The sequence below is a fragment of the Rhyacophila brunnea genome, unplaced genomic scaffold, assembly GCF_057557595.1.
Source record: "Rhyacophila brunnea isolate RB1 unplaced genomic scaffold, BYU_Rbru_1.0 scaffold_12, whole genome shotgun sequence".
NCBI lineage: Eukaryota > Metazoa > Arthropoda > Insecta > Trichoptera > Rhyacophilidae > Rhyacophila > Rhyacophila brunnea.
The window spans coordinates 5,226,655-5,250,816 of record NW_028232774.1 but is presented as its reverse complement, the minus strand read 5'-3'; the positions used below and the strand labels follow the sequence as shown (position 1 = coordinate 5,250,816).

General features: G+C 34.1%; 1 protein-coding gene across 1 annotated transcript; it reads left to right on the top strand.

Moving 5' to 3' along the window:
• Positions 1-5,949: 5,949 nt before the first annotated feature.
• Positions 5,950-22,512, top strand: LOC147077683 (MTOR-associated protein MEAK7). The gene is made up of 11 exons (XM_085960685.1): positions 5,950-6,157; positions 8,332-8,461; positions 14,549-14,681; positions 15,428-15,519; positions 16,217-16,407; positions 17,642-17,784; positions 17,900-18,046; positions 18,488-18,595; positions 18,803-18,921; positions 19,235-19,417; positions 20,222-22,512. The coding sequence occupies exons 2-11, from the start codon at positions 8,333-8,335 to the stop codon at positions 20,333-20,335; spliced, it is 1,359 nt and encodes a 452-aa protein (XP_085816811.1). The 5' UTR covers positions 5,950-6,157; position 8,332; the 3' UTR covers positions 20,336-22,512.
• Positions 22,513-24,162: the final 1,650 nt, after the last annotated feature.

Here is a 24,162-nt window from a genome sequence, read left to right as displayed (position 1 = left end):
TATTTGTCTAAGCAAAATATATTCTTTGGTACATGGTAATGTTAAAATCTGGTTAATCAATAATCATGAACAGCAATTTATTCTACGTTAAACTTTTTATAAAAGGATTAAGTTATTTATTTAAATCTAAACACATGCAGAATAATGGCCGGATGGAGCAAGTCGGAACACGACTGTGACCATAGACTAATATACTTATAATAATAAGACAAATAAAAAGATATTGGCAATGTCATCGGCACATATTATAGGTTCGTATCATTGAACCTGAATCAAACAAACCAAACTAAACCATAGACAATATACGTACAAATTGTATGAGTAGAAAGTAGACCGGAAATGGTTTGAGATTTGACGTTTGGTTCAGTGTATCATTGAAAATCAAGCCATTCTCGGACCATGAGAAATGGTTTGACATGAAACATCAAACCAATTCGGACGATTCCGTTAGGACGCGGCCGACTGGTATTGCCATCGTAGCGGTGTTGTGTATAGGTATAATGTGAAAAATATTTCTCACCCGCTATAATTCTACAGACCTTAGTATGACAGGCGGTTTTTTTTTGAATAGGTATCTTAGAATAAAAATTTATGGAGATAACAGATTTTACATTTAGTAAGTGTCCAACAGGATCTCCTTTGTCCATAGTTCTTAGTACAACTGGTATTTTATTGGTTCTTGGGACGAGAAAGCTAGAGATTTCATTATTATCCTATTTGGCCATACAGGTTTGTATTTGGAAATTAATCCTTAAATATATTATTAATTTATCAAACCGAAGAATAATTATTGGAATGTATATTTGTGTTCAAAAAGTGTAGTATAATGAGTTAATTAATAATTGTTTGTAATAATAATACAATATATCAAAAAAATTCTTGACAATATTGGATTGACAAAATACTAATAATCATATATTAAATTAGATTTTTGGTTTTATGACTCCATAATAGAATGTTCATTTGGTAAATTAATTCAGTACTTCATTACCTAGGGGCGGCAGGTTATATGAAAGTATGGTGAAGCAGGCAAGTATGGTGAATAGGTGAGGTAGGCTAGTAATCAATTTGCGGCAAAATTTCCACGTTAACATTATATTATATCGGTACGTTATAATGACCAAACTAAATCCTCCGTGATGCCCTGCATTTTTTTTATCGCGTCGCTATTTCTCGTAAGTTGTCGGCTATTGTTGGCCTGCTTCATTCAGTTGTATGATAAAGCCGATTCTTTGCCCCTCTTTTTATTTAATACCTCTATGTTCATTACCTTCATTTTCCTATTTTAACATCATACAAATTGCATGCTCTGTGCAATAGTTCAATGACCAAATTATTATCATACCTGTTGCTCCTGTCTAAAGAACAATATTTACTATTTTAATAACTTATATGTAAAAGATATATTTTTGAATGAATTTTAGATTGTTGTATATTTAATGTTATAATCAAGTTTATTTTAATAGTTTACTTATTACTCGTGTTACAAGATCTCAATGTCCTACTAATAATGCTCCAATTACATGAATAGACTGCATGTCTCGCAGATTCGCATTCCAATCGGATTGTCCAATGCGTAAGGCACTGACTTCTCATTTGGAGACTCCAGGTTCGATTCCGGTTACGTCACAAAACATTTATGTGATTTTCTCAAAGCCAATATGTATCTGTGGTTATTTCACTTTTACTATTATACTAGTCATTTTGCCTAATATTAAAAAGAATATCGTCACTGTACAAGCCAATTGCCGTAACCCTCACTTTTCACCAAAGTGACATTTTGATGGTAATGGACTTATTGCATAGGTACTCTTCACAGAACAGATAATAAATAGAATACCGATAGGCTATATTCAATACGCCGCACGTTGAAGCAGGGTTTTTGAATGTGTGAGTGTCCTACGAAAATGAAGCACGCATTATGAACGTGCAATAGTATGTGTAATACACCGACATTAAATGAGCGTAAATGCATAAACCGAGAGCAGTTTTCAGTATTAGACGTACAACGTATTCTTGACACGTGTATAAGTTTAACCCGGATTCTTCCTTACTTGAGACGGTTACCTGCTATCGCCTTACCCGTTGGGTATTTGAGTTCCCATTATTTCTGAGTTACCTGGTACTCTTACACGAACTGGCCAAGTATCATAAATCCCAAAAAAATATTTCAAATCAAAATAATTCAAAACTATTTTTTAAGCCATTTGTAACTTGACAAAAAATATTCTAGCCAAATGCTGTAACCCTCTCTAAACGTAAGCCATAGGATACGTACAGAGCAAACCACTCAATTTGTAATAAAATAATAAATAAATATAATATAAAATAATAAGTAAATCCAATGCCCACAGTTTTTTTCACTTCCAGAACAATTTGATATTTGAGGATTACGACAATTGGCCTGTACAGTGACAATATGATATACCTACAATATACAGCGCGACTTTTATATCAAGTCTTCTACGTCACCATGGTCTGGAATTAAAACCCGCCCCTTCAAAGTGACATTTTGATAGTGTAGACAGTTAGTGGAGAATGTGTCTTTTTGTGTAATTTGGACATAATAAAATTGAGAAGAAGAAAATAAATGAGACCTGCATTGTGTGATTACTGTCAGAAATACACATCATCAGTCAATATAATGGTTAAATAAAAACACCAGTAAACAAATAAATCATTGGAAACAATTCATTGGAATGCAAGTTTCAAGTAATGTAAATAAACGTCTCATTATGCATGTTATTTTAAGATTTTATTTATTTTTTTGTCTGATGAAATTTGTTCAGAAATGTGATAAATAAATATTATATATCACTTAATAAATTATTTTGATATTGATTCAATTTATAATATTTAAATTTACTATCTATAATTTTGTGTGTACAGAATAAAGAATATTATATCATTTTTCAACAAAAGTGCATTTTACCTTACCATGTCCACAAATATTTTCAAAAACCACATAAAATAATTAACAATAAATTGAGTTAGGTACCGAGACAGCTCTACATTCAATATTTTTATGGAATACATAATACAATGAAATTATTTTCTCTCCAAACCCATGACTAAAGGCCATGAACTCTTCGTCAATAGGTAAACTATTGTGGATTATAAAGGTAATGAGGATAAAAGCGTGTTTGACTTTGGTTCTTAAACTATACCTACATCCTTAGGCTCACCATATGTTGCAGTTTGAAGGTATGGTCTCGGCATCCTGGCCAGTTTGTCATTTTGTACGAAAAAGTGCAGCCTCGAATAATGGCAATTAGACAACACGAAAACCTGACTTTTACACTGGCGTAGTACACAGCGTCGCAAGTCAGTTTCGCAGCCGCCATGAATACGTAATCTTGGTTGAGTTCTGTCAGATTGCGTAGGTAATTTACTCGAGTCAGAGTTTGTTTTCCGCGTGTTGTTTGCGTTTGTACTGTATATTAAATTAATTTAACCCCCAAAATACCAGAAAAAACTATATTTACGGATAATTTAAGAAAGGATTATCCATTTTTGAAAAAAGTTTGTGATCATATTGAGAAAGTGAAATGCGAACAGTGAGCGAAAATAACAAAAAAAATAAATTAAATAAAGTTCATGCTAGTGATAAGTTATGTTCCGTAAAGAGTAATTAAAAAATATTACTATACGCCTACAATGGCCGCGCGGCTTAAGCGTCGGCCTATAATGTCGTGGGTCCTAGGTTCGAATCCTAGGTCTGGCAAGTACACAATATATTGTTTTTCAATTTTGTGTTGAGTCAGAGTATGGACCTAATAGGTTGAGCAAGTGGCTAACATCCAATTCTTATAAAAACAAAATCTGTTTATACAAAAACCTCTACTATGTGGACCCCATATGATCTTATTAGGATCATACGCCGCTCATGCCTCGCCGAATGCTGTCCACTCAGGCAGTACACTAAGTGTTTTTGAATCATAAGTACAGTATAACCTCGTTTTTACGTGGCCGGAATTCATGTTTTCCCGGCAATTGCGTGTATTTTTTTCAGTCCCGATGTATTTCAGTACATTTAATACCCGCATTTACGTTTTTCTTTCCCGCGATTTACGTCGGAAATATTCAAAATATGCGAGTTACGCGCGCTTGACAATGATTGGGTCGTGACATTCAAACGATTTTTCAATAAAAATTTTAATTGAATGTTTTTTTTTAATAAAACTTAATTTTTTTAGAAACATAAAATTTAAATGTTCTTTTTTTCAATACCCCCCTTTTACATTTTCCCTCCAATTAGGTTTATCTGTCCCTTAAAAAACATAAAATAGGGGTTATACTGTACTTAGTTGAATATACTAATTTTCTCTTTCTAAAATCGCATAGAAAGCAGTCACTTTCTATTTCGAATAAACTCTCCAAATTGTCCGAGATTATGAAAAAAATATTACGGGAAATACTTACATACTATTATTATAATAGAAATAAAAATATGTACAACATAGATTACGTCATAATAGAGTTTCAAAAGTTTCAAATAATACCATGATAGTAATGTTTTACACAACACTTTCTTTATCTGAAAGGGTATCTACTCTATTCAAATTTTTTATAGAGTACCTTGATGTCCAACGAGCTCAACTTACTCTTACTCAGCGGCACTACAACTTAATGTGGCCAAGTGCCTCCAGAAAACCTCTCCATTCTCCTTGGTCAACGGCAATCTCCCTCCACTCAGGGGCGAAATTAGGGGTGTGGAGGCATGATGAACTAACTGATTTTGAGCCCCCACACGATAAAAAATTAAAATAAAAACTATGATTCACAACTAACTAAAAATAATTATTATTGGGATGAGTGTTGACAAATAATGATATTAGTAATTTAAGTATGTATCTGTTTCAGTGGTTATGTAGGGGGCCTGTACCCTTTGGTGTGATTTGCAGGGATTTTGTTATGCCATTATTCTTAACTCAATTTGTGAGAAATACGCATATTTTAAGATTTTGGTATACCTAATGTAATATTTGTATGACCAGTTTCGAGGCCCCTTTTAAATCTTATTCTAATGAATCAATTGCGTTATCTGCGTCACCACTACCACGTAAAAAAATGACCACTACCTAGTACCAACATCTCAGTTTCTTTAATAGTCCAATCACCCCAGTTTAGGTTCCCAATCCTCGCTTCTTGTTGTGGGGGGTGGCTCATGGATGGTTGGGTGTCTTGAATCTTTGAGACATAAGTTTGTCAATATGCCAGCTGGAGTACCTACCGTACAACGCACACAATATATTATATAGGTATCTTCCTCACCATTATGTCATATTAACATTGATTCCAACGACTCTTTTATATATTTCCAGCTTCTTCTCGAGTCTTTTTGAACAAGTTAGGTACCTAATTCTAATCATGGTCAGCATGGACTTGATAAAAAAGGATACGTATATGTACCTACCTACTTACAATGTTTTTTTAATAAATTAGAAAGCATTTTTCCGACCATGTCCGATCCTAATAGGATCATATGGGCCTCCACAGAGTAAAGGTTTGTATTAACAGATTTTGTTTTTTACGAGAAATGGATGTCAGCCACTTGCTCAACCTATTAGGTCCATACCCTGACACACACCAATTGAAAAACAATAATGTGTACTTGCCAGACCCAGGATTTGAACCCGGGACCCACGGCGTGATAGTCCAACGCTTAAGCCGCTCGGCCACCGTGGGTGTAAATTAGAAAGCATACTCATGACTTATTGGGTAATAATTAGGATTTTTTTTAATAACATATTATACAACAATTAATATTTTACTGTCAAAAATAAGGGAGAGAATGGTTAAAATAATTCTATTTTGAAATACCTACCTAGGTGATCTACGTATTTGAAAACCATCGATCTAGAATTCATTTTCTTTAATGGAGGCTTTTTTTCAAATAGTTCCAGAGACAATTTTATATTTAGAACAGTGAAATTGGTACAACTGCTATTTGATAATAGTCTATGATGGCAAATGTCATGTGCCTATTCAGGGGCGCAAATATCTGAAAATGTTTACTTTCAATTTATATCTAGTCTAGCGTAAACCTATGCCAGCTTTTGGTTGTAACATAAATTAAGCTTATGTTAAAATAAAATCATCTTTTCGAATCAGCCACCTTCAGTTACGACAGAGCTGTGTGGACATCAGTTTGAAGGTAACCTCTTTATGAAATGACTAGCTGTCAAATCGAATTTAATCCTTGTAATAAAATTTTAATAAATGTTTATTCAGTGAAGCTATTCCGTTTTTCCCTCTACGCATTCAAAAAATAAACATTGCACATTCTTTTCTGTAACGGAATTGCCTTTTTACAGAGGTTTTAGCTGTTGGATGCACTTGACATATTTGACGTTTCTACAGATTTTATTACGACAGAACAATAATTTAATTTGTACAACATTGGGCTATTAAAATACACGTCTTATAGTGAATTAAAAAACGTGCTTGGCTTTATCCTACATATTAATTTAAGAAATTGTGTATGTATTTAATGTTTTACATAATATTACCAATGTTTGGTTCAGCATTTCGATTGTCTTAAATGACTTTGGTGTCACAATATCGCCTTGTGATACAGTTACTTATTACAGTGATTCCTAATCAGGCCGCGAGAATACGTAAAAGGTTTCGAAAATGTACTAAGTACTTAAAATGACTATGGTATTAGTGTAAAAAACAGCTTAACTTGACCTATTTTTAAGGAATAGTTTAGTTTGATTAAATATCTTGTCATAATTATTATTGAAGTAGTGAGATTTTATTTGGAATGGGAATATTTTCTAGCAGTAAGGGATGAAAGAATTATGTTGTCAGTGATGAACGTCACTGACAACTGTGCTTTGTGTGGTAGCCCTCGTGGTCCAGGCTCTGGGTTCGGTTCCCGGTGAGGTCACAGTATAATGACCTATGTGGTTTTCTCAAAGAATGAGTATTTATGTGATTGTTTTGCTTCTACTACTGCACTACCACCATCGATTGGGCTTCATAGCCTGATGTAATGTTAAAAAGAATATAATATTATAAAGAATTGTTTTTATTATTGCTGTCTAAAGGCGATAAATATTCTTGGTGTCGCTGATGACCACATGACTGTTTAACGGCATGTTTATCCCTCATAGACAATTATATTAATCCTTACAGCGCGAACGCCACTGCTGTTGTGTCCTGATTAAGGGGCTATTAGATATAATTAGCATGTTATTTAAATGTGGTAATTAAAAAGTAATTAAATGCTCCGCAGTGAAACGGATACGTTTTTCTGTCGGCGGAGATGCTTTTCGATCCAATAAAGTTTGATATTTTCATACATTTTGATCCATCATTACCACACACTAAGGTTAGATTAGGTTGGGGTAGTTTTTAGGTTAGGTTAGGTTGGGTTTGGTCTAAAAAAGAAGTTATAAAAGGTCATGCGGTCATCTGGGGCACCATTACCATATTCTTTATGGGTATTATATTTTTTCGAAAGTTTTAGTTAATTATAGTTAACTAACCCCACCCCATTGGCAGTGTCATCTCATGTGAGTAAGTAGGTCATGTACTGTTTAAGGGCGGCAAATTAAGGAAGTTATTGGAATTATACGAATTTTGATAGTAGCTTCCAAGGAAATGAAAGTTTTGCTAACGAAACTTATATTGTTGTGGATATGTACATAATATTTTTAATGATATTTTGAGAATGTATTTGTCTAATGTGCATCAAATTATATGCCAGTAATAAAATAATAAAACCAATATACCTATGTTTTTATACAATGATTAACTGTAGGTGTAGCAAAAAAGATTAAGTAGGTTGTACCACATATTTTCGAAATTTACACAAAACATTGTTTACAATTTAATGATCTATTTATTGTTCATCTGATGTAAATTTATTTATTTATGATTTGTAATTAAAGACTTTTTGAAGATAACTGAAGAGCTTATAAGAGACTCATACACATGTTTCAATCAAACCATTTTCAAAACGATGTTTTACTTTCGATTTGAAGTAATTCATTTATGAAAATAGAGGTTCGCAATTTTTTTCATTTAATTAAATGTATCGGGTAATGAGATCCAATCATTTAAAAGTACATTCTGTTATAATATAACTTTTTATTCACAGACATATTATTGCAACGGTATATTATTCAAATTGTCGTGTAATCTGTTCCAACACTGATGCAGTGCAATGCAGTGATCAGTGTTGCGATATGAAGTAAATTTTTTAAATTCGGTATATTTTAGATAAATGGAGTGTAATTGCTAAAAATTTGAACTTTACCAGCTTGTCACAAAAAATTTCCTGTAATATTAATTATAATTTATATTGTTTTTTCTGTTGAGGATGGGAAATGCAAGCAAAAAGCTGGCGGAGAAGTGCACGCTGTTGTCCCGCGATGAGCAGCCCATCGTTGCCAACTCCTTCAAAGTGGCTAGCAAGAATTCTGACCGGATCAAAGAGGAAGATCTCATAGTAAGGAATTCGCATAATTCATTTTAATACATTATGTTTATTAAAATAAAACAAAATAATATGTAAGTACTTGAACTGACGAATCAGTGTAGATTAAGACCCGTTTCATAAAGGACACCAGCGTGGCGAGATTTCGAATTTTACCTTTAACTGAATGGACGCATTGAGACGGGGACACGAGTGTCGCGTTCATTTATATGTAAATGCGGAATATCACCACACCGCTGGCGCCACACAGGTGTCCCATGTGAAACGGGTCTAAGAGTCAAATGCAAAATTTACGATGTTGTGTTAAACTAACTAATTATATACTTATAGAATTGACCGCTGTTGAACATGGCAATGTTGGTTTTGACATTTGATGTGCAGTAATATAATTTAAAATATTGATTCGATACATACAATTGCAGTAACGTATTAAAACTGCACAATATAAACTGAATAAATATAAATCAATAACGATTTCTAATTAATACGTCTACTTATGTGCATTAGATTCCCTTTTTTTGATTTGATTTGATTGATTTCCAATATTGTGGATAATAATTTTATTTATGGATGAAATGATCTCGCCTGAAATTATGGTGCATACCGAACACCAGTCGTATAACGACACTGTAAGTAACTTTAATTTAATCTAGTGGCTGAAGTCTGTTTTATTTTTTTGCCAAGGAAGCAATAAATTTTATTTGAACTTCTACACCATAAACAAATAATCAATCTTAGCTAAATAAACCCAGTGTTGCCTGTAAGATGTTAAATTTATCCCAACATTCCAGCTACAATATTATCGATCATTAATTAAATAAACAACCACGGCCACCACTAATACTGGTCTTATACAAAGTTTCACGCCAAAATTCAGAAAATTCAGTGAAAAAATAAATAAAATGTTTTTAAGAATTCTATTAAAAAAAGTTTTAAAATTATATATGAGTTCTATCCTTCACAGTGTTTCTAGCTAAAGGCATAGGTATCTTTTATTCTTTGAATATTTTTTACTAGTTTTAAAATTTTTCAAAGAGATTGTGGGAGCATTTTAACCACGCTTCTTTCATGCTTCTCCACCACCTGATGAGGTTAGTGCAGTAATATGTGTGATGTATAAAACGTAAGGATCGATCTATGCAATTAAACCTAACGCATGTTCTCGAAAAGTATTTGCCTGCTATTTTTCTACTACAAAGCGATATGACATTTATTCATAAAAATATGCATGGCTATGTCGTCATTATGTTTTAATATTATATACAGTCGAACTTGGTTATTACGATCACGGAAATAGCGAGATCTCGGATGTAATGAGAAAACATTCATTGACATTTTAGTGTATGATTTTCTCCATACATTTATTCACTTCTGCGACGAGCTACTTCTCGGGTATACCAAGCAAAACTATTAATGTGTCGATCGTTTAAAAACAACATTTTCGACCCTAAGCGATAAAATCCGACTAGGCAGTTAACTAGACCGATGTCGCCGAGATTGGATTACGTTTATGACACTAGTTAAGTGTCTAAGTACCTATCTAATTGGTGTTTTCGCCGACAACGTTGAAAAAGTATCCACGCATATTATGGTTGAAATTGCATGTACAAAATCTAAGCTTTGTGAAGTCAGTAGGTACCTACCGGCGCCTTCAGCACTTCATTATAATAAACAACTTCTTTTGTAGTTTATGAATGCCATGCTTGTTTTCAGATTTTTTATGTTCTATGCTTAAATATAATGTGGCGCGAAAAATGTTATATAACGAGTAATGCTTATAACAAGCAAATTCAGTCGGTCCTATCTTTCTCGTAATAACCAAGTTCGACTGTAGATATATTTATTTGTAACTTTTTGTGAGACAAATATTTGGTACAGTTCGGTTATGAGGAATACAGCGGAAAACATATTTTGAAAATACCCGATATACTGAATGATTTGTTAGTTTAGGTTAGGTTAGGTTGGGTTAGGTTAGGTTAACCTAACAAATAATTCAGTATATCGGCTATTTTCAAAATGTGTTTTCCGCTGTATTCCTCATAACCGAACTGTACCAAATATTTTTTTAATTAACGGCTACTATGTATTTTTTCTCTTCAAAAGAAAATATTCGCGTGCCATGCAAAATTATCTCGCGTGCCACTAGTGGCACGCGTGCTATAGGTTCGCCATCACTGATATACATCAATTATCTATCATGTTAGTGGTCTTACCAGTAGATGTAATTATCATTACAATTTGTTGACCCTATTACATAATATTGTTGTCATACTATCTTGGTCACCTGTAAATGATAACTTCAAGGTTTTTAGATGTAAATAGCAGCCACTTCTTACTCATCCGATATCAAGTTCAATAATGATAGCAAGATAAATCAAAGATAATATTAATATTTTCTTCCACCCTTTTATAATAACGTAGCACAGTGGCTTTCAAACTTCTTCATTTCGCAATGCGTTTAGTGTGTAAACATATTTTTGCACTGCAGTAAAAAAATATATAGTATAATGAACGAGCCTGTTCTTCACCACATGGTTTCTTATCTCGGAATCAAACTAGATGTATCCTACCCTCATTTTGTAGGTTACATGGAGATTGTACGTATTACATTCTCACGAAAGAGATTGTATTGACATCAAATAGTAAAAAAAGCATTGCAGACAGTAATACCCCGTTTACACGTGCAGTAAATATTATCGCAGCCATAACAAGAAAATGTATCGATAAACATGTATTATCCTGCAGTTGCAAGCTTGCATGCATGAATCAAAAAAGTTTGGAAGCTTCTGAATTTTCATGCGACAGAAGGGATTTTTTCGATCTGCGCCTGCACAGTAGAACGATAGTGGCGAACCTGCCGGCAAAAAAACCAACTATACTCATTTTGAGATTAACTGATTTTCACTACCTGTCAAATCGTACTATAAAATGACAACATCGCGTCTCACTTACTCTTGAAGAATGAGAATGGAGACAGTCAGCACTTTTACGTGTAATAAATGTGTGTAATAATGTTCCGATTTTATTAGATTCAATAAGAACATTAATTTAACATTGATTGGTATCAAATATTTGACGATAACGCTGTCAATATTATCAGATTGTTACTAGGTCTTGATACTAACCTACTTTTGACTCATTCAGAATTTTATTTAAATACATACGATATGATTGTATTTCTAATTTTACTTACCTACCTAATTTCTTCTGTCTTTCTCTTGTATTCTGGTGGTTTTTTTTACATATTTTTACGTGTTTTATTTAGACATGAATTTGATCTAAATACTATTCGGCCATCTATTTATGATACAATAGCTCATATTAAACTGTGATACAGCCAACAGCATACGTTCAAATTTTCGGACACGCATTTCCTATTCAAAATTGAGGTTGGACCAATATTTGGTTTTATTACAACTGGTGATATGTCTGTAGAACGGGGGCCCTGAGCTGGCTTTTAGTTCTTATCAGGATGCAGTGAAGAGCGGCTCCAAGAGTTGAATCTGAAAACAATGTTATTTGAAAATTAAGAGTACACACAGTTAAGCAATCTAGATAGATATGATCGAGCATGTGTTCGAATCTCCACGGCAACAGGCCAAATTATTCGGTCGAGAGTTAGGATGTGTAAAACATCATTCTTCGCGTCAATTTCTGTTTCTTACATGATTTTGTATCAGCTGACACCTTCCCAAAATTGGCTAGACCAGGTAGGTAGTTTTTGTTATAAATCTTACAGCTAATTTGTTAATTTAATTATTAGTTAATAAGTTATTAACTACAGAAATAAAACTTGTAATATTAAAAATATTGGAACTAACTCTGTTTCGCGGGTCTCATGGCGCAGTGCGTAAGGCGCTGGGGCGCTGGCCTTCCACCCGAGAGTTCTGGGTTCGATTCCCGGTGAGGACACAATATTTATGTGTTTTTCTCAAAGCCTGGGTGTTTAAGATTGTTCAAAATTACTAACAACCACTTTGTACGAAAAAGCAAGGACATGGTTATTAATAATTCAAAAAAAAAAAAACTAACTGTTTATTTGACCACCAAATGCCGATTTTTGTTTGTTTTTGGAGGCCCCCTAAAATGTAGGTAACATTTAGGTACCACTAAAAACTCACCTTTGCAAACCAAGGAACCAAGCATCGTTGAACTTTTAGCACTCTGTAAATGATTTTGACAATTTTTTTGTTCATATCCTATTTTGACTGCATCTGTAATAAGGGAAGAGCAGTATGTTATATTAAAATTTTGTTATCGCCTAAAGTTGTGTGTCCCGGGCTCGAATCCTGGGTCTAGAAAATTCACATGTATTTCAATGTGTATTTGCTTCAATAGTATGGACCTAATAGGTTGAACAAGTGACAAGTGAAACACCCATTTCTCGCAATTTTGAATGCAACCTCCACCAGAGGTCCGTATGTATGATCTTAGTATCGGACACGGTAAAAGAAACACAGAGAAAACAGCAACTGAAGAATATGAATCTATCATCGTACATCAGTGCATTGAATTAACATTTGAATATCCTGTGGTGTCAGAGGGCTATTTTTGACATAAAAAGTAACTTTCCTAATAATAATATGGCATCATAAAATTCTAGTTTGCGTTTTTAAAAGAAAAAAATCTACTACTGCTTGCGGTTATTGCGCAATAAAAAATATTGTATACTTGGATTAAAATTCCCAAAAAACCTGGATGATGTAATATTATATAAACAATAATTGATGGTATACCTAGATATTTAGCAAACGTCTTTCTAAAATCAACGTTTTGTTTATAATGATTCAACCTTGATGCTAACCATAAGTGATTTTTATTTATGATTTTAATTTAGTGTTTATGCCTTTTAGTAAATATCTGGTATGCGAGGAAGAGTTATTTTCACTTGGCAACACCTAATTATCTGTAAATTTAGTCATGATAATTATTTATTTATCCAGTTGTAACTTTACAGCTTTACATTTTCTTCTATTGAAAAATTCTTTCAATTGATTAGTATTATATCTATAAAAATATTCAAAGTAAATGAAATATTACTTCTTCTTTGGCTGATTTGGCTGTCGAACAGCCTCAACGGATTGGCCTCTCTCTCGGCATTCTACGACATTCAAGGCCTGTATCAGTGGATGATCCGTGGTACTCATGAATTGGTGCAACCATCTGAGGCATCCGATAATTCATGCGGCATGTCTAAAGGCCTTGTCCGGAAACTTATACATATGCAGTTCGCCATATCACACTTCACCGTGAAATGTAGTATTGGAAATATATGGCCGTATATTAAAGACCGTCTGACCTCTTTGGTTCGTATAGTACTGACATAAAATTCATGTCTAAATAAAACACGGTTCGTGTTGGTTTACATTTTAAACATAGCCGATATGCTGGTTTATATTTTGTTAGGTTAGGTTAGGTTTTCATTCTTGAATTCATGAATTTTGCCGAAATCAGCTATGAAAATTAAATTATAATGTTCATAATGAATCCAATAAAATTGGAGACCGTATAGTATACGGTCATCTCTTTCCGATAGAAAGCTCACGGCGAACTGTGCCACAGTGAAATGTTTTATGTACAACTTACACGTAACCGTCTAATGGCACATTTAGTGAAGTCTTCAGGTCAGGTGTTCTTCGCTATACTCGAAAGTGTGGAGAATGTACCCAGAAAAGTGCTCAGAGGTCAGCGATTGAAGCTACAAGAATCTATAAATAATAGGCGGAGTAAATGAGAAAATCAGTGACATCTGCTAGATTTTGTACAATTTTGTTGCATTGTACAATGATGCTCTCGTCGTCTCGTTTGTGAAAGTACGGTTGACTTCATTGGGCAGGCCATATCTCAAGAATGGAAGACAGCCAACCATCCAAGAGGCACCCCTTCAATAGACCAAAAGGGAAAAGGATGTTGGGAGACCTAAACTGCGATTGTTAAACTGTGTTGAAACCGACACAGCATCCTCAAGGTGAAGGCAGTGGAGGAAGCTAATAACAGAAAAAATTACATGTTCCTTAAATTATTCAACCCGAGCCGCCTGGCTTGTCTTTTTTATTTTAATTTAACCGTGTCATAACGTGAATACCCTTTTTGTTGCAGAAATTATGGGGCAGTCAAATTGACCCGCGGCTGGCGCAGTTTCTTTCAAATTTTCTATTCGGTTTCGGTCCCAATAAAAAAAACATCGTAGAATTTCAACGATTCGCAGAGCTGTACGTGTTTTGCGTAAGAGGTTAGTAAAGTTACACTCGCCACGCTTTATTTCCTCTTCTTCTTTTCTCAACTCATTGAAAAAACTGACAGAGGTGATAGAGATGCCATGCGGGTTCGATGGAAACAATTTATTATTTTTAAAAGCTATCAGAAACATCGACGAAGCGTGGAATGAAGTCACCCAGTCGTGTATTAAAAGTGTTTGGAAAAGGTTGTTCAGTGAAATTGTTGAAGTTCACTGCAATTATGAAAATTATATTCAAAATATCATCGAAGAGATTAGTCTTATAGCTATATCCGGAGGCATCGAAGGTTTTGATGATATTCAAACTTTGTTAAAATCACATAGCGAATCCTTAACTAATGAAGAGCTGCAGGAAATGGACTGCCATACATCCCTAGAAAACGACGTCTCCGAACCTGTTCCCGTGCGAAAGTTATGTGTTAAAACCATTGAAAAGGCCCTTTCTCTTCACAATCAATGCACGGAGTTGTTAGAAGAGAACGAGCGAGTGAGTGCTGTAAAACGGGGCTGTAATGCATTACTTGACAGTAATCGCAATTTTGCACAATATGTAAACGTAGAGAGACCAAACAAAGGAATCCCCCCCTCCCGTTGATTGCGAAATTTTGCTTATCGCGACCATGTCCAGAACGTATCTCTCGCGATGAACGGGGGGGTTACCTATATATTAACAGTTAGAAGGAAATTATCATCTACTGTATCACGTCATATTATAACAATGAAAATGCTTTTATTTTTAGGGACCCTTGATGAAAGAATGACAGCACTATACAACAGTTTAGGAAGTGAAATTGATGAAGCAACAGAATTACCTTATCAACTTATAAAAGAGGTTGGTGGTAGTGTAATTTTTTTAGTACTAACTATATTTTTAATTCTTTTGTTATATGCAGGTGACTAGTGGCGAGAAGGGTGGAGGTAGGCTGTTAAGATCCGCCATAAATAGTGCATATTAAACTTTTTCAGTCATACGTATTTGTGTTCATTGAAATAAGACTATAATTTACAGATGGTGTTGGTTTTAAAATTCAATTGAACCCTGCGAAAGCCAAGCCATAATAGATAATAGTCAAAAAATACTCGTCTATCTATAAAATATCTAAAATCATGCAATCAAATCATACATAACTTTGAATATTTTATAGATAGAATAATATTTTTTATCTATTATAGTTTGGTTTACGCAGGGCTTGATGACATGACTGACATGCATGACTGACAAAGTTTGGTGTGCACTATTTATAGCGGATCTTAACAGCCTACCTCCACCCTTCGCCACTGCCGAGCAGTAATGTATCTGCTTATAATGTTGTGGGTCCCGGGTTCAAATTCCGGGTCTTTAATTATGACCTAGCTTGGACCAAAATATCTGTTAATACAACCTCCACTCCGTGGAGGCCCATATGATCGTCTTAGAATCGAATATGGTAAAAAAAAACGAAATAATTGAGAAGAAGATATTGAAAATCATAGCTAAGTATTTTATTTATATGTTGTTTAATAATTTGTTTATATGTTGTTGTCGGTAGTTCCTCGAGAGTGTAGTATCAACATACATGAAGCTACTGAAAGTGGGAGGTTCACCACAGTTGAGTGCGTGGGCGGGAAAAGGCTTCTTGGTGCAGAAGGAGCAGGTGCAAGCGCTGGCCGAAGGACTCTCCGCCAACCTCTGTCCGCAGTCCACCACCGTTAGCGTCACTTACTCTGCTATTGTCACATGGTAATTATATAATACATCTTATTAAATACATTTTCAGATGGTGTCTTTCGGTAACTTTCTTCATGGTAGGAATATTCACGGCGGTTGGTGTCATTTTGCAGACTAGCATCGGCTTAGATAGAAACGACGTAAACCTACCGGATAATAAGGCTAGCTTTGTGGCACTTACTTACTCAGTCCATGTCCGAACTTTAGTTGGGGAATATGGATGCCATGCGGCACCTCCAAGAGTTGGCATAAAGAACAGGCAGGCCAGGTTGAATTTTAGTGAGGCATCGGTAATATGAGTCATGTCCAACGTCGACTGCATGGTTACTTGACTTTTAATAGTATAAAAATGGTTGTTTGATAGATAATAATGATCTCTTAAATTCTTATTCATTTAGCAACTAGTGTACAGTCTTAAGGCTATACCTCAGTTGAGGCATGGTCTAAAAAGATCGTGGCTAGGCGATGCGCAGATCGCGGGTGCAAATGACGCATGCCGAACGAAATATAATTTGTCATATAAATCCAACATGCGTCCGTTTAATGTTCTGTTTATTGTTCTATTATTAACAATAATAATATATTCATTGACATGTTTTCTTTTTAAAGTAAATGGGTAACGTTTTTAGTCATCTTTACACGATTTAAGAATTAATACCCCCGTCGCCATCATGAAACAAATTGACATATTCACACCTCGACGTTCGGTCTCCGAGTGCCAGCGAGTTCAAAATTTCGTCATACAGTAAAACCTCGTTAATACGAATTCCATGGGATCGACGATTGAAAAAGTTTTGAAAAAAAAGAAAATTTTGATTTTCATTAATTTTGTTTTCGATCATAGATGTGCCTACCGAATTGGGTCATAAAATGTCAGGTTTATTTTTATTACCTTGTTAAAATAAGTGATTTTTTAAGAAAAGTCTGTCACAATTTTCAATGACTGGCTCATGAAATAGTGTACTTTATTATGATTTGTTGAATATTTTTGTATGCCAGGGACTCTGAAATCATTTCGAATTACGAAATTCGAATTAAAGGTATGGTTTTATATGAAAATAATGTTCAAGCGACTTTTTTTTCGGGAAAATTTCTAATTACAGCGAATTTAGAATTATCAGTGTTCTTACTAACGAGGTTTTACTGTAGTTGAAAATTATTTGCCGTTTCACTGGTTTCAAGTATCGCCTTAATAAGAATTTAGTTTTGCTTAATATCATTAATAATTAAAATTTCGTTTGCATAGGTTACAACACAGTCCTCTCCTGAGTCGCATGATGGAGCAGGTATTCAGAAGTCTATACCACGGATGTGGAAGTGGAAGTAAAGCCACTCGGCCGGCTGCTGAAGAGGAAACGCCCAACCCTTGCCTTTTACCAATGCCTGTCGGTAAGCTATACTCAATACCCAGTATTTAAATACAGTTAAACCAAAAAGTTTGGAATAACAAACAGGGACCTTATTATATTCTCTCTTAAAATATATTTTATTTACTTCATTTCAGGTCTAACATACATGCCTGACTATCCCGCCTTCATAGATCTGAGTCAATTAGCATTTGTTTGCGGCCATCTTCCTCAGGACATGCAAAAAGAATGGAGGTTTCTCTTCTCCAGTAATATCCACGGCGAATCATTTTCAACATTGCTTGGTAATTAATACAAACTGTATCCGGTATATTTTTAATGGGTCTAGGTAACAATACCTACAACCAAATTCTCAACAATTAAAATTCCAACAATCTAAATCCCAAAAAAAGAGTTGAGAAATTTAGTTTGCGAGCCTAATACTATAAGGTTCTAAGTGTTCATCCTTGACAAAACAAACCCAACAATGAAGTAGTATTGGTAGTAGTAGCTTGGAACCTTGTAGTTCTCCACACGTGTATTGTTTGTACAGATTTTGTATTATAGGCTAGCATCTAACAGATACAGGATTTTATAGATTTAGAGGTTCAAACCTTTACCTAATCTAACTGATATTTCAGAGATTTTTGCATGTCATTGTTTGACCGAATATTGAATGTATTGGTTTTACCATTATTTGTATGTTCTTGTTCGACATACTAATCTTTGAAACGGTTTTTGTTCAGGTCGAATAATGGAGCAGGGGCCTTCAGTGATAATAGTAGAAGACTCTAATGGCCACATATTTGGAGGCTACGCACCAGCCAGTTGGGCATTGGGACCAAATTTCTGCGGTAAGGACGTTATCAATTCTATATTTGAACCATATTTCACAAATGATTTTGTTTGGATAATCATTAATATATAACATAATATTTTATGTAAACATAAGCGCAGAAAAACAAATTGCAGCAAAAAAAACATATTTTTAAAAATCGCGGAAGTACGAATTCACCTAAGTCGAGGACTTATTGTACTTAGATTGGTGTTAATGTTTCTAGGCGACGACTCATCATTCCTCTTCACCCTGGCCCCCAAGATGCGGGTGTTCCCGTCCACGGCATACAACGATCACTATCAATACCTCAATCTCCATCAGCAGACCATGCCCAATGGATTGGTAAATAACACAATTTATTTATTTAACTCTTTTTAATTCAATAAATAATATACAATATACAAGTATGTATTATTGAATATACATATTAATATGTAAAAACATCAAATATCTTTCATAGTTAATTGTTATATTTGAGTTGTCACTGTGTTCTCTTTTTTCTCCTTTCTTTCTCAACTTCTGACTCATTGCAGTAGCCATTCTCAAGATAATACAATAGTCACTGCAATGTCAAGGAATAATATAATGGAAAGAACATCTGGTGACAACCCAAATACCGACAAGACTAAAAATATCTTGGTTTTCTATCTTAAAGATGATGGGCGGTCAGTTTGCCTACTGCGGATTGTGGTTGGACTCCGAATATGGCGACGGCCAATCGTCCGATAGCTGCACGACTTACCAAAGATACTACAAGCTGTCCAAGGACACAGACTTCAAAATTAAGAGCCTTGAGGTGTGGGCTGTTGGTCAGAAGCCCCCTACTTCCGAAGAAAGGGTAAATATCTAATCATACGATTTTATCCCATGTGCAAAAAGTAGGCGGGGCTAATTGTCTATGGCCGTAATGCCAGCAGTGTTGACGATGCTTCTGCCGTATTGGCTTGCCACTATCCCGTTCATTTTTGTTTCCCCCCTCAAACTATTCGTGTTGTTTCTGAAGTTTTTCAAAATTGTTTTTTTTTGTAATAAAAATCTTCATCTTCAAAAAAACATTCTTAGTAGTTAGTGTATATTCAATATCAAATTAAATTTATACCGGGATTCTACATCACTAATATATTATATCAGGGGTAGTCAACCTTTTTATACCTACTGCCCACTTTTATATCTCTGTTAGTAATAAAATTTTCTAACCGCCCACCGGTTCCACAGTAATGGTGATTTATAAAGTAGGGAAGTAACTTTACTTCATAAAATTTTTAAAGCAGAGTTACAGCAAGTTAAAGCATATAATAATATAACCAAATACATGTCAGACTTTCACTAAGTTTGGCAGAATAAATCTTCATAAAATAACTTACTGTAGTTAAATCTATCTTCTTATTTATACTTTGCATACATAAAAGCATGAAGTCTGATGAAATTACATTTAATCAATTAAATTATTAAGATCCATGAGTTTGATGCTGCGAAACTTAATACTGGATATCCAGCTCAATTTTTGTGAGGAACAAACGTTTTTAAAACCCCTACCGCCCACCATAAAAGCTGGAACGCCCACTAGTGGGCGGTATGGACCAGGTTGACTACCCCTGTATTATATGAACGGTCTAATGAATAACATTTTTTTTATCAACAGGGAGAGCGATCTTCGAATAGTATACTAGATGGTAACTTTGAATCGAAAGCAATTCTCAAAATGGCGGGGAAAGAACAACACAGCGAAGGATTAAGGGAACCTCCCAACATCTAGTTCAATCTTGACTTGCCTTTGACGATAACTATTGTGCTGTCAGAGCTAATCGATATGATCGTAGTCCTTTGAGGCTGTTTGGATAGACCATTATTGTGTAGAGCCTTGATTATTTGGACTAATTGACGATGAAGGTAGTCCGAAAAATACTTCCGGAACACTTTTTTCATACTTTTGTATGAAAAATTCGTGCCTTTTTCTAATTCTCATAATGAAATCCAGATAATCGAGATTCTACTATAAAAATTTCATGTAACGAACTCCTGAAAAGCATCTCATCTTTCTTACATTAATAATTGCAGATAAATTGAACCATCAGGTTGAAGAAAAATAAACAGTAGGTATTCTGCTAACATTAATTGCTGAGAATTTAAACAAAACGTGGATTTTAGATGCATTTACACTAAAAGATATGACCATTTTATTTTCTAATTAGAACATGTTATCAATATGTCAGTGTGGTGATTTCCAACCATTTTCAAGACACGGCACAGTTTTCAAACAACGTATAGCATTTTTACGTCACACTGAATAATACTTACATACTTACCTATAAATTCTTAACCTTTTCACTTGCACACCAATTTTACTAGGAAATATATATAATTTGAAACCACCTACTAGAAAAAATATGATGCCTGATGGGACTTGAACACATATCCACTGGATTCGTGCCAATGTGCTTTATTAATTTAGCCATGTCCTATCTAATTACGTCGAAATTAACTAATAGTTTTTACATCTTGAAGTGCTTATCGAATTGCGTTAATTTTTGTGCAATCTAATAAATAGTGAAAATGCGAATCCATAGAAAATTAAAAAAGAAATGGACATACTTTACAACACTTTACGTCGCTAGCTCAGTAGTGTGGTTATTAAAGATTAAGTAAAACAAAAGTATAAATGTCTGTATTATTAAGAGTGTTGTCGGGATGGGAGTGGGTACACAGTATGGCACAGTATGGCACAGTATGGCACAGTAATTAAAGAAGTGATTTTTTTTTTTGTGCACTAGTGCAGTTATATATTGTTCCTTGTTTTGTTTACAATTATATTACTAGAGTATTCTTATAATAAATGCAGAGAGAGCCGACGAGATTTTAGTATAATAGTTATTCTTTTTATATATAACGCTGCCGGGCGTGTGTTCCGGACTTATGAAATTTTTCGACTTCTCCCGATGGAGGGCTATTGACGACTTCCACTCCCGTCTTGGCGATGGTTGGTGAAGTCGCTCGGCTTTATTTATTTTACATCGCGTGACGTTTTATATGCATTTGCATTCAAGAACGATTTCTTAATATTTAAGCCTTCCGAGTATTACATATACAGATTCTTTATTCTAATGTCGAGTAATCAAAAGGAATTAGGACACACGGTTCGTTTACCCAAGTGACTATTCAGGATCAGGTGACATGCTTAGGCCGTTTAAATGTTCTAGAGCGGACGCCAGTAGAGGACAAACGTCCCAGGGGTGTATCAATACCTGTTTGGTCTTACAATACTTTTACAGCATAAAAGTATGACCAGAGATTTGTGTGTAATAATTCAATTTTGGTAAAAATTAGAGTTAATGTACAGGTATGTGTATTAATCCATTTATATGGATGGTATAGGATGGTATAGGATGGTATATAGAGGTTATATACTTTTTAGCCATTCGACCAACTGTTCGTGTCAAATCCGTGAATCAAACAGATTGAAAGACAAACACATAATTTTAGGCAGACATGAGATTTGACCTTGTATTTACTCTCTGAAAGCTAGTTTATGAACTGACAGATCATATTATAATCACTAGGGCCCGGATTTGTATGCAACAAAAAACATGGTTATATGCATGCACGTATGCACTTAAAATCAATAAAATATGCACTAAAACCGAAGAAATATGCAGCTAAAAATTGACATTTTTTGTGGGAAAAAATTGTAAATACCCACTTTACCCAATATTACTGACAAAAATCGAATATCTAGTTAATAATTTTTCAACATAATACAATATCAGAACAAAAAACACAAACAAAGAATATAAAGTTAATCAATTACAATTTTCAAGATAGTTTTTTCACAAGTACCTACAAATAATTGAATAATAAATGCAATGTAAACCAAACATAACTTAAAAAACAAAAACGACACACTTAACTATTCCTAAATACTATTTTCTGTGCCCGAAAAAAAATTACATTATTTTTTTCAATATTATGCTCTGGCATTAAATTTTTCCGCATAGGTATCTGTCAGTATTTTGTTTATTTGCGGAAAATTACCTCTCAACGTCCACTTGGGCAAACTTTAAATAATAGTGCCCGAGTTGACTTCACTTTTTCCACTGATAAATCTACAGCTCGGAGATGGCATTAAAAATGCAAGTGCATCTAAACTATCTTTCTTCCTAAATTAGTTATATTATTTCGATAAAATAATTTAAAAAAACTAAAATTATACATTCAAAAGCTCTAAAATATGCATTTATTTATGAAATATGCACTAATGTCTCAAATATGCATTTATATGCACAATAAAATTTTATTTTTGGATTCTGTGTCTTTCAAAACAGATTTCTGTGCAACTATCATAGCTGTGCATACACCCTAACAAAACATGCACTAGCATATAAATCCGGGCCCTAATAATCACCATTCGATAGTTTGTGATTTAATTAATGAGTTTCAAAGATTAAACCGTATATAATCCCTCCTTCGACCTGGTGTTTCAGTTTACTCTGACATGTTCTTTATTTGTTACATTTATCATCTACCATTTACGCGCTCTTTCTCTAAGACAATTAAATGTTGTCACACGATTTTTATATATTTTAGAGAAAGCTACATCTATTCCAGATACATATGCTATAAATTCTATGGGTACATGCCAAAACAATAAATCTTATTTTGATGAAAGAATACATTAGTGCTGTAATATAGTATTTTACTTATACAAATATTTTGTTATTTCTGCCAAATATTGTGCCATACATTTAATTGAAATATAAATTGTTTTTAAATTATCTGTACATACAATGTTACTTACAAATTGATTCTCAAATTGAATTATTGAATTTTAGTAATGATTTATCAATAAATTTGTTAAAGAAAACCTTCTTGCATAGGGATGGAGCCTAAACGTATGAAAGTGATGGCAAAAATAGAGAACTAGGTCAACTGATTTTCTTGCAAGCTCTCAAGATTTACACGGCTTGTGGCTGTTGCTTCCGTAAAAAATGGCACTTCAAATCAAACTGAAATTGCCTTCAGTGATTTTTATAGTTAATTCACAAAAGGGTCCTTCTGGAAGAAAATTCGACATATTATTTCACACTTTCATGGCGTCCTAAGAAATACTCAATTGCATAATTCATCCCACAGATTCTCTCAAATCTTGGAGGATCTACGTTTTGATTGATATTTTCCTTTAACTACAACTACTGCTGAAATATCAAATTTTGACTATGTGCGTAATGTCTGCGATAAGGAAAGAACATTATGATATGTTGAAATTATGTTATCGTCTGAAGAAAACAGCGACCACCGAAAAATGCAAATCTATCATTGTTACCATCGTATTATGAGCCAATGTACTAAAATCTTCAATTATTTTGCGGTAGTCCTGGCAATTAATGGTGGGGCCGAGGAGCATATTTTGTAAACCTCCGTGTTGGATTCAATGAATTATTTTTAATCACATGTCATTCGTAGTTTTTTTGATGTCCCTCTTTCAATAATACCATTTTTGCAGATGTAACAATACCCTATTACAGTCAGGCCATAGTCATACCGAGGTTTACCTCATTTCATTCAAAACAGTAACTAGCACTACGATTG

Excerpts from the sequence above, each read along its gene's own strand:
- LOC147077683 (XM_085960685.1), top strand. The coding sequence starts at position 8,333 with ATGGGAAATGCAAGCAAAAAGCTGGCGGAGAAGTGCACGCTGTTGTCC. Across the intron at positions 14,682-15,427 it reads GTACGTGTTTTGCGTAAGAG|GGACCCTTGATGAAAGAATG; the intron begins GTTAGTAAAGTT and ends TTTTATTTTTAG. Across the intron at positions 17,785-17,899 it reads CCTTTTACCAATGCCTGTCG|GTCTAACATACATGCCTGAC; the intron begins GTAAGCTATACT and ends ACTTCATTTCAG.